This window comes from Aotus nancymaae, unplaced genomic scaffold (genome assembly GCF_030222135.1).
Source record: "Aotus nancymaae isolate 86718 unplaced genomic scaffold, 86718_ANA_hifiasm-v0.15.2.pri h1tg000018l, whole genome shotgun sequence".
Taxonomy (NCBI): Eukaryota; Metazoa; Chordata; class Mammalia; order Primates; family Aotidae; genus Aotus; species Aotus nancymaae.
In genome coordinates, this window is record NW_026988430.1 from 18,394,573 (window position 1) to 18,404,700 (window position 10,128).

At 50.4% G+C, this 10,128-nt stretch overlaps 3 protein-coding genes and 1 long non-coding RNA gene across 7 annotated transcripts in view; 2 read left to right on the forward strand and 2 right to left on the reverse strand.

Annotated features, from left to right (window-relative positions):
* Window positions 1-1,694, forward strand: part of LOC105720816 (uncharacterized) — a 21,943-nt gene extending 20,249 nt beyond the window's left edge. The window contains exon 2 of the long non-coding RNA XR_001108218.3: window positions 844-1,694. This is a non-coding gene — a long non-coding RNA (uncharacterized LOC105720816). The remainder of the gene's footprint in view (window positions 1-843) is intronic.
* The window catches only part of LOC105720814 (cytochrome b5 domain-containing protein 1), a 27,579-nt gene extending 20,319 nt beyond the window's left edge, over window positions 1-7,260 (reverse strand). Inside the window, exons 1-4 of one of the 2 annotated variants that reach the window (XM_012457520.3) lie at window positions 6,675-7,260; window positions 6,477-6,553; window positions 6,126-6,344; window positions 1,267-5,594 (exon numbers count right to left, since the gene is read on the reverse strand). In XM_012457520.3, the coding sequence (XP_012312943.2) occupies window positions 5,364-5,594; window positions 6,126-6,344; window positions 6,477-6,553; window positions 6,675-6,834 (687 nt within the window). In that variant the 5' untranslated portion in view covers window positions 6,835-7,260 and the 3' untranslated portion in view covers window positions 1,267-5,363. Of the gene's footprint in view, window positions 1-1,266; window positions 5,595-6,125; window positions 6,345-6,476; window positions 6,554-6,674 lie in introns of those variants that run through there. The other variant, XM_021674710.2, reaches the window with a different exon arrangement.
* Window positions 7,050-8,298, forward strand: NAA38 (N-alpha-acetyltransferase 38, NatC auxiliary subunit). 2 transcript variants are annotated; one of them, XM_012457523.3, is made up of 3 exons: window positions 7,056-7,599; window positions 7,784-7,967; window positions 8,140-8,298. In XM_012457523.3, the coding sequence occupies exons 1-3, from the start codon at window positions 7,519-7,521 to the stop codon at window positions 8,250-8,252; spliced, it is 378 nt and encodes a 125-aa protein (XP_012312946.1). In that variant the 5' UTR covers window positions 7,056-7,518; the 3' UTR covers window positions 8,253-8,298. The 2 variants fall into 2 exon arrangements, with proteins under 2 accessions (XP_012312945.1, XP_012312946.1); XM_012457522.3 differs by having other exon boundaries at window positions 7,050-7,967.
* A 338-nt stretch (window positions 8,299-8,636) lies between these two features.
* On the reverse strand, window positions 8,637-10,111 carry TMEM88 (transmembrane protein 88). Of its 2 annotated transcripts, none has more exons than XM_012457510.3 (2): window positions 9,692-10,111; window positions 8,637-9,205 (listed from the first exon to the last, which is right to left on the reverse strand). In XM_012457510.3, the coding sequence occupies exons 1-2, from the start codon at window positions 10,109-10,111 to the stop codon at window positions 8,828-8,830; spliced, it is 798 nt and encodes a 265-aa protein (XP_012312933.1). In that variant the 3' UTR covers window positions 8,637-8,827. The 2 variants fall into 2 exon arrangements, with proteins under 2 accessions (XP_012312933.1, XP_012312934.1); XM_012457511.3 differs by having other exon boundaries at window positions 8,882-9,531.
* Window positions 10,112-10,128: the final 17 nt, after the last annotated feature.

A 10,128-nucleotide genomic window follows, 5' to 3' on the forward strand; every position in this document is an offset into this window, starting at 1 on the left:
TTCCTAATCAGAAACCCAAAATGCTCCTAAATCTGAAACTTTTAGATGCCTACATGACACCACAAGTAGAAAATTCTACACATAAGTACTTAACACAAACTTTGTTTCATGCACACAATTTTTTTTTTTTTTTTTTTGAGATGGAGTCTCACTCTGTTGCCCAGGCTGGAGTGCAGTGGGGTGATCTTGGCTCACTGCAGCCTCTACCTCCTGGGTTGAAGCAGTTCTGCCTCAGCGTCCTGAGTGGCTGAGATTACAGGCACCTGTCACACACCTGGCTAATTTTTGTATTTTTAATAGAGACAGGGTTTCACCATATTGGCCAGGCTTATCTTGGCCTCAAGTGACCCTTCCGCTTCCCAAAATGCTGGGATTACAGGCATGAGCTACCATACCCAGCCCAGGCACACAATTATTTAAAATATTGGCTAGGCATGGTGGCTCACACTTATAATCCCAACACTTTGGGAAGCCTAGGCAGGAGGATTGCTCGAGGGCAGGAGTTTGAGGCCAGTTTGGGCAACATAAGAAGACCCTGTCTCTACAAAAAATAAAAAATTAGCCAGGCATGGTGGTGCTGCTCTGAGGCAGAAGGTTGCCTGAGCTCAGGAGTTTGAGGTTACAGTGAGTTGTGATTGCACCACTGCACTCAAGCCTTTACCACTTTGATGGATTTGCTTCACTTACGCATGTACCAGCTTTTTGGGTTTTTCTTTGTAGCACTTCTGGTGTGCCTAGAATACCTATTATTTGGGCTGCATATCTATTTGATTTTGAATCCTTAATCTTTGTCTTCCAAGGTAAAGATCATTCAGGTTGCAAATTCTGTGTGCTTTCTTACAGCAAAACCATGTGCTCTTACTGATCCATCAAGTGGCTGTTCTTCCAACAGCAGGACATCCATGTGGACTCCCTAAACTTAGCTGTGGGGCTGGATGCATTAACCTTACCCTGATGTATGATTGGATGTTATAGTATCAATACCAAATGATGGATCCCCTTACTCAGCTCCAAGGTACATACAGCCAGATCAACATTTGGTACAATAGTAAAACACTTGAGACTAGTCATAATTTAGCCCCAAAGGTTAAAGCTTTAGGAATTTCTGCCATGGGTTGCCGTTGCCATGGTTCTGCCACAGGTTGAGGCAGACCATTGAGACAGGTGCCAGAATATTGGGACCACATTGTATTGTCACTTTTGATATTTTACTTTTGAGGCTTTTTAAATTATTGTTGTGTATGTGTGTGTGTGCATGCTATTTCAGGAGTAGGAGTAGGGGGTTGGGCTATTTGGAGAAGCTGATGGAAATTAAAGCACCTTTTCCCAAAATAATACATGTCAACACACACACACACAGAGAGACAGTATTCAGAAACAGTTTAGGATGGCCAGGTTAATAATCCACCTGTGACTTGCCATGAGGGTAGCAACTTTTTCTATACCATAGTTTGGTTCTTTATCATGTACTATTTTCATTTATCTTTTCGTGTGTGCGTGCTTTATCCCAGTGAGCAGGCAAGCTTCCTACAAGGAACATATGCCTCTTTATGACCTCCAGTGATGTGTGCATGTAGGGACCTCACCTGGGGAAATCTTGCCAGTTGAGTCCTTTGAAGCTACTGTGTTTCACTGAGGACAGGCAGCCTTCCTTTCAGCATTCCATCCTCCACCCACCACCCTCCAACACAAAACAGATTACCACAAGAGGACTTGGACCCTGCATGCATGTTCTGTTTGCTTTCTAGGTTTTAGGCTAAAGCATTATTTACATACTCCTCATGCAAATATCCACTTGGCTATTTAGAGAACAAAGCAGTGCCTACTGGAAAGTTTTGGGGTTTTTTTTTTAAGTATTAATAAATGAATGCATTCTATTATTTAAATATTTGTGATGTATTTATTCCTTTATCACCTCCATACTTCACCCCATGAACTCCCATACCTGTAATCAGGATGCCCTTTTTGTTCTATCCCATGAATTCTCTAACTGCACTCCTTTCCTGGCATGTGCTTGTGCCAAAAAAAGCAGGCATGAGCCTGATGCTAATAGAACAGCAGCCATGTGGTTTTTCCTTTTTTTTCTGGTCCTTCCCTCCCTCTTATAAATCTCCAGGGGCCACCTTTCAATCCTAACTTTGGAAGGGTTTCCCATCTCCAGGCTGGTCTCAACAGGATAGGTAATTACAGCCACCTGGTGGCCATAGGGGGAAACGACAGATGGATTGCCCCCAAAATATCTAGTGAGACCCTCCTTTTTTGAGTTTTGCTCTTGTTGCCCAAGCTGGAGTGCAATGGCGCTATCTCGGCTCACTGCAACCTGCGCCTCCTGGGTTCAAGTGATTCTCCTGCCTCAGCCTCCCAAGTAGCTGGGATTACAGGTGCACGCCACCATGCATAGCTAATTTTTTGTATTTTTAGTAGAAATGGGGCTTCACCATGTTGGCCAGGCTGGTCTCAAACTCCTGACCTCAGGTGATCTGCCCGCCTCAGCCTCCCAAAGTGCTGGGATTGTAGGCATGAGCCACTATGCTCGGCCAGAGACCCTCTATGGAATAATTTTTGGTTTTGGATATAGGGGAAGCAAGGAAAGAGAATCCTGTGGTAGAGACTATAGCACAGGAACCAGACATCCTATTTCTTGGTCCTTCCTTGCCTAGTAGGGCACAACATCTCCCCCACTAGTTATAGACAGATGAGTTTACTTAACATTTGAGTTAATTCAAAATTTATTGAGCAGCAACTGTGTGCTTAGCAGTGAGAATATAGCACTGAGCAAGATGTGAGCAAGATCTCTGCCCTCATGAGCTTACAATCTAGCAGTGCAGCCAGCCAATTACATCTATAATTTTACAAATGTAATAAAAACTCTGGAAAATGCATGGTGCTAACCAATTTAACAGAAAGTCTTGACCTACCAAGAAATCAGAAAAGACCTCCCCGAGGAAGGAACATTTAGGATCAGCTAGGTGGAAGGTGAAAGGAAGAGTGTTGCAAGCAGAGAGGACAGTGCGTGAGGGCTCTGAGGCAAGACGTTTAATGAACTGAAAGCCAGTGTGTCTGGGCCATAGAGGACAAAGAGGGGTGTTATGAGATGAGCCTGAATTATACAAGGCCTTTGAATTTGGGACTTTATTCCAAAAGCAGGTGGAAGCCACTGACGAATCTAAGGAAAGTTAGATGTTTAGGTTTGTTTTTCATAGCTGACTCTCATTGCAGCATGGAAGGCAGAAGTGGACATGGGAGAACAGGTTAGGAAGTTTCCACAGCAGTCTGGTCAAGAGGTGATGGTAATTTGGAGAAAGATAGGTTCCAGAGATATCAGGAGACAGAATATACTTGATGAGTGACTGGATGTGTGAGGAAAGGGATGTGTTTCTGGCAAGAGGTACTGAAGTATGAGTCTTTGGAAGAGGGAAAGGTTTTGGCAGAATGAGGACATCCCATAGGCACAGGACAGGCCCTGAGGCTTGCACTAGAGGAACAGCACAGTTCCATTCTCAAATAGTTCAGGGTTTAATTGAGCAAACAAGGTACACGTAATTGCAGAGTTGATTAAAGATCAAAATGATCGATTTAGATAATTCACGGACTCCTGCATTCCATGGGGTTAGATTTAAGCCCTCCATGTCACAGTAAATTCAGATACTGCTGAAGCCAACAGCAATGTTTCCACCTTTGTTCATGCCTCTCATAGCCCCTCAGAGAACACCTATACAGCTCACCCAGTATCTCATAGGGGCCACCTTCTCCTGTGCTAGGCCCTGGTGCCCCCTGGCAGGAAGACACACTAAATTCTTCTTGATTTTTTTACTTGCTGCTGCCAGGAAGTTATTCTCAAATCTCCTCCCCTCCTTAAGTTGAAGGAGACCAAATCTAGCCATTTACCCCCATAGTGGTTCTTTTTTGGTCACCAAGAGAGTTTCCTGACTTACTTAGCCTCTCTCTTTACATTAGCCCTGTCAAGGTCCCTCTTCTGGAGTCACCATCTTGCAACCCTGTCTTCCTCATCTTCTCCAAGTGGCAAACTGCCTCCTTTTTCTCCCTCTTCACTAATTTGCCCTCCTTTTCCCCACTGTATTTTCCCCTCAATTTGGTAAATACCCACCTCTTTGCCCCAGAAAAGTCAGAAGAGAAACTTGGGGTATGAGATTAACAAGGAAGTAGCCCCAATAGTTATTGCTTAGCTGACACTTAGCCTTCCTTGCATCCTCTTTGCCACAGGAAAACTCTGCAAACCCCCTTCCAGAGACATTAACTGCTAAACTATTCAATAGGCTCACAGTTTCCTGTTGTGCAAGGAGCCTAGGACAAAGCCACACCCCAAATACTTGCTCTGAGAGCAGTGGTCACAAATATTAACATGAGATTAGACATTCAGATGGTCCCTTTATATCAAAGAACATAGACTTTGGAGTTGGGCAGACTTGAATTTGCATCCTGGCTCTAGTAGTTTCTAACTAGTGTGCCTTTGAGCTATTAAACTTTTCTAAGTTTGAAAAGACTTATCTGTAAAATAGTAATGGTATCCACCTTCTGGGGTCGTTTTCTTGAAGAGGCTATTTGGGAGCTGAGGCAGGAGGATCACTTGAGGCCAGGAGTTTGAGACCAGCCTGGGCAATGGAGTGAGACCTTGTGTCTACAAAAAATAAAAAAAGTAGCCAGGCATTGTGGCAGGTACCTGTAGTCCCAGCTACTCAAGGCAGAGGTGGGAGGATCACTTGTGCCCAGGAGTTTGAGGCTGCAGTAAGCCATGATTCTGCCACTGCACTCCAGCCTGGGTGACAGAGCAAGACCCCTTCTCTTTGAGGGGAAAAAAAAAAAGTGTGTGTGTGAAGTACCTAGCATTATATCTAGCCTGAATTGCCTGATAATGATTCACTTCCTTTCTTTCCCTTGGGTTTCAGCTGCCAAATACTAGTAAGATAAGCCAGCTTTGTATGGTCAATGATAAACATTTCCTATTCCTGTTTTTATAAATCCCATCTTCCTGCAGACATCTCCTTTCCATCATTGCCAAAAAAGTTCTTCCATCTCTCACCTTTGTAGAACTACTCTCAACTATCAAACAGTTCTGCCTGAACTCTATCATTTTCTACATCTCCCTAAACCAAGACACTTGATCTTCTTGTATCATTCCCAAAGATTAATTCACTTCTAGCATTCTCCCTAATTTTCTCAGAGCAAATTGTAATGAAGACAGGGAATAGGGCCTTTACACTTCAGAAGGGCACAGGCTAGTTCCTAGAGAGGAATGGATATCTAGGTCCAGGCAGCCCTTAGCCCCACCACTTTTCCTCAAGGCACAGAAAAAGCCAAACTCAAAATACGTCTTGAGTCTACATGAGTGTACGTCTCCTTTCCTACAGCTCTGTGAGATCATCATTGAAGTACAGAAGTATTGCAGGTGTGTGAAGTGTACTGTCCATATTGAGATAGTCAAATTCTTCTTCCTCATCCCGGATCCCATTCTCTTCCAGGGTAAAATCCATGTTCAGGTTCTTCCCTTTATATTTCCACGTGTAGCTGGCAGCATGTGCATTATAGGGGAGATAGCGGTGTAGGATTTCCCATATTGACTCCAGAACCCCCACCTGGAGAACATAGAAGCACCCACCCCCAGAATTCTGGATGGAGTATATACATACACACACTAGGATCAGAGTGCCTCCCTTGGCAGAGAGCAGCTTCAGGCACTCTACAGCCCCAGAAAAAGAAAAAAGCTGAAACTCCACCATGCAATGAACAAGACCCTACAGATTTGAATGTCAGCCAATTCTAACTAACCCATGGCCATAAAGGGTCAACTGTCCCCTCACTATATGCATGCACTAGATTAATAAGAAAGTTGAAATGCTGTCCAACAGCATGTAAGAGCTTTGAAGGACCACCATCACTAAGATACATGAACTGCTGTCCCCGGGCTTAAAAAGGAATCTCTTGTCCCCTTGTGACCCAGACACTCCTAGAATTCCCAACCCTGGGGACCTAGGTGCTGTGCTTTCCAGTAGCCTCAATGTAAAGGACAGAAAATATAGCTCCCACAGGTTATGGAAAAACAGCCTGAAGATCTGCTGGGATTCCTGTTCCCTCTAACCTGTCCCCCGCCCCCCACCAGTTCTCACCTCCAGTGTGTGCTCCTGCGACGTGAACGTGTTAATGATGCGGATGCTCCGGCTCTTGGCAGACAGCCGCCCCACCTCATAATACGACCTCTGCCACCAGGGCTTCCCAAAATCGTTGGCCCAGTCCGAACAGGGCAGCTGAGGTGGAATGTGCACAAAGCGGCCCCGCGGGGTGCAATACCTCAGGCAGCCCGTCAGCGGATCTATGTGCTTGCGGATCTTTAAAGGAGGATTTGGGGCAAGGGGGTTGAAGCTAGATCCTATTTAAGGATCTAGCTAGCCTCCGCTTTTCCTCCCCATCCCCGCTCTCCATTGCCTCTACTCACAACCCCAGATTCCAGCAGAACTCACGTCTCTGGTCTTTGGATCAAACCAGTGACTGATGTCCTGGCCCGCAACTTCCACGATGGGTTTCAGCAGCAAGTTCCCTGAGAAAGAGCAGCCACTGTCAATGCCAGCTCTTTAAGAACCAGGCAAGCAAGCATGCGCGCGCGCGCACACACACACACACACACACATTCTGGCCCCGGCCCAACGTGTGGCCCTTACCCTTGTATTCCTGTGCCAATGGCGTTAGGTCGTACACGCGTCCCAGGTAAGACACCCAGAGGTCTTCGGGCCTGTTATGTTGGGCCACCTCCGCCGGCGTGAAATAGCGACGCTGAAAATACTCCAAATCTGGCCCAGCCACCAGGCCCCGGCGCGGCATGGCTCTTGTTCCGTCGGTCACTGGCTCCCGCGGTTACTCCTTTGCTCCTCAGCACGCACGCACTACTGCGACCTCTGTCGCGCCCGGGAGCCAAGGGGAGCGCGTTTATCCGCTGACATGGAAACCATTGTCCTTTCCCGGCCACCGTCCACTGAGATTAAACACCGGGGCGGAGCTGGGACTGCAGGTGTTCACGGGAAACGTAGTGTGAGTCCCGCATTGGGCATGGAAAGATCAAGTAATTGAGTTGCGCCGCTTTCGGGAATTGGAGCGGTCGGGGGGGCGGTGGGGGAGAGGCGCGGAAAACGAACATGCTCCGTTTTAATTCACTGGCCTGGCTTACGTGGGATACTCAGTTCAGACTATCTCCCTGAGACACAAAAATAAGGGAGGAAGCAGTATGAAAGAATGTATTCTCGCTCAATTCCAGAGTTTCTAACGGATAAGAAACTGAGGTAAAGGTCTCGCGATATCTGAAGACATCCGGCGTAGTACGTTTCAGTGAGCCACAGCACTAGAGGTAGGAGAAGCTCGCGAGATCTCTGCAGTCGCCGAGGAGAATAGGAGTGGGAGAAAAGGTGATCTCGCGAAAGGAAAGCGATCGGGAGCGCTCGCGAGATCTCGGACCACCCAGCCTGAAACGTGCTTAGGTAGCTGAAAGACCCAGAGGAGGCCTCCGGGCAAATGGCTGGAGCTGGACCGACCATGCTGCTACGAGAAGAGAATGGCTGTTGCAGTCGGCGTCAAAGCAGCTCCAGCGCTGGGGTTAGCACGGGCTCTGATTCTGGGACTGAGGGGCAGTCGAGCAGCAAGATGGAGGGTGTGGGGAACTGCAGCTCCCGGCAGCCTCTGGGCTTCGTGTGAGTGCCCTGCGGGCTGCCGGGAGCTGTGGTTCCTCAGGCAGGCAGCCGGGGTTGTGCGGTCTGAGCGCTTGTTCCACCCCGCGCAGGATTCGGACGGAGAGCGCGAGGACTCGGCGGCTGCGCGCGCCCGGCAGCAGCTAGAGGCGCTGCTCAACAAGACTATGCGCATTCGCATGACAGATGGACGGACACTGGTTGGCTGCTTCCTCTGCACTGACCGCGACTGCAATGTCATCTTGGGCTCGGCGCAGGAGTTCCTCAAGCCGTCGGGTCAGTGCCCGGGGAACGCACACCCTCTTGGGAATGTGGCGGAACCTTACGCAAGGCATTTCCCTTGCAGGGCCTGGCTGCACCCCTTGTTTTCTGGGACCCGTTTTCATGGCTCAGAGGGGTGGGACTGATTCTGGCCTGCTTCTCTGATGCTCTCATCCTTCTTTTCCAGATTCCTTCTCTGCCGGGGAGCCCCGTGTGCTGGGCCTGGCCATGGTACCCGGACACCACATTGTTTCCATTGAGGTGCAGAGGGAGAGCCTGACTGGGCCTCCGTATCTCTGACCACGATCGCATACACCTTTCAGACTTCATTAAACTTATGACCGAATGGGATCGTGTCTGTGTGTACCTGGGATGGCAGGGCAGGGATAGCACACCTCACCCCTAGAGGAAAGGCTTCATCTGAAGTCGGGAGCACTCTCAACCCTCCTCTCCCAGCCGGGTTGTACAGGGGTGCCAAAGGTTCTCTCAGGTTCAGAGGTAGAGATGAGGGACAGGGCTGAATGACAGACCAACAGGCCCCAGGGTGGGCCCCTGCATCTTCCCTCCCACGCTGCTGCTCCAGAATTGTGGAGGGAGGGGGTGTCATCCTGCTCCGGAAGGCCTATTGTTTCCCTCGCCGGCCTGGCAACACAAGAGTTCCTCTAAGCTGGGGTCAGAGAACGGGCTCAGGTCCCCAAGGGGAGCAGGGCAGGCGGCCGAGGCTGGGCCCCCTCCTTTCTATTGATGGGGAGGTGCCTGGGGTCAGGGACAAATCTCTGAGGTCTGACCAGGAAGAACGGACAAAAGCGATAAGGCCAGGGGGCTGAAGGATGCACCTCTCTACGCATTTGCAGCTCTGGCACGTTTCCTGTTCCTCAGCACAGGGCAGGGATGATCGTACTTGTGTCACTCTTCTGTTCGCAGAGCACGTTCGTTAAATCTTTATTGATGTGTGGACACTCCTTCCCCTCCGGTCCCGCCCCCCAGCCCCAGAAATACCGGAGGAGCTGCCCCATAAAAGGAGGGCATGAGATTGTGGTCCCATTCACGACAGGGCTGAGGGGGAGGTGTGCAGGGTCCAGCCCAGAAGTTGAGGATTTAGATGTGGGAATGGAGGGAAAGGGGGTTTTCCGGGATGTAGGGCCTTTCATCAGCATTGGGTCCACTGATGCTGCTGTTCCCAAAGGGATGTTAGGACTCCGATCAGGCAAGGGTGGGGGTAGGGCAGGTCGGAAGATGCGGGGCTTCCAGTCCTTAGGCCGAATAAGAGGGAAAGCAGCCGTCAGGGTTCTTCTTGACTCGGGGATAATTAGACCCAGACCTTTCCTGATGTAGGAAAGGCCTGGGACCCTGGTGAGGCCCGGGTTTGCCTCGGCTGCGAGGCGCGCCGACGCCGATAAAGGGCTCGGCTGTAGGGCACGAGGCAATCGGCTAGGCGGAGGCGCAGGCAGAGGCGGCGGTAGCTGGCCAGAGCAAGCACGAGCAGCGGCACGAGGAGCAGGAATCCGGTGACCAGAAGGGCCGTGAAACCGGGGTCCCGCAGGTGCGCGGTGCAAGGGGGTGCTTGGGAGCGCAGGAACTGTGGGAGAAGAGGAGTCAGGCCCAAGCCGACCGGGCCATAACTGTGCACGGGGTGGAAACAGCCCAAGCGGGTTGAAGTTGTGACCCCTAAACCCCACCGCCAGCATCACCACACACCAACACCCAACACTCACTCACACCCCGGGGCGCACGCTCACCTGAGAGTGGCAGAGGAAGCCGAAGCCCAGCATGGTGACAGCGGGTAGCAAGATGGTCCCTAGCACCAGCACCAACAGGAGAAGATTGAAGGCAGCCACCAGCAGATTCTGGGCTGTTACAAGCACAGCGCAGGCCCAGCAGTCCAGGGGGTCCCGGGGCTCTGGCCCGCTAGGAACCGCTCGCTGTGCCCCGGGGACATCCGCCATGGCCTGCCTGTATCCCGCCCGCCTGGGCCGCTGCCTTATAGTCCTCTTTCCTGCCCCTCCCCCGGCCCAGCCTCTCCCTACCCCCCTTATCCTGGAATGCGGCTGTAGGATTAGGCACCCCCCATCCTGAGGAGCGGACCAGAGCCCTGGACATTCCACAGGCACCTCCGGGGAGGGGCTCGCCCTTGCCAGGGTCTGCGCAGTCCTCCCCATCAATCACGGTCTTGCAG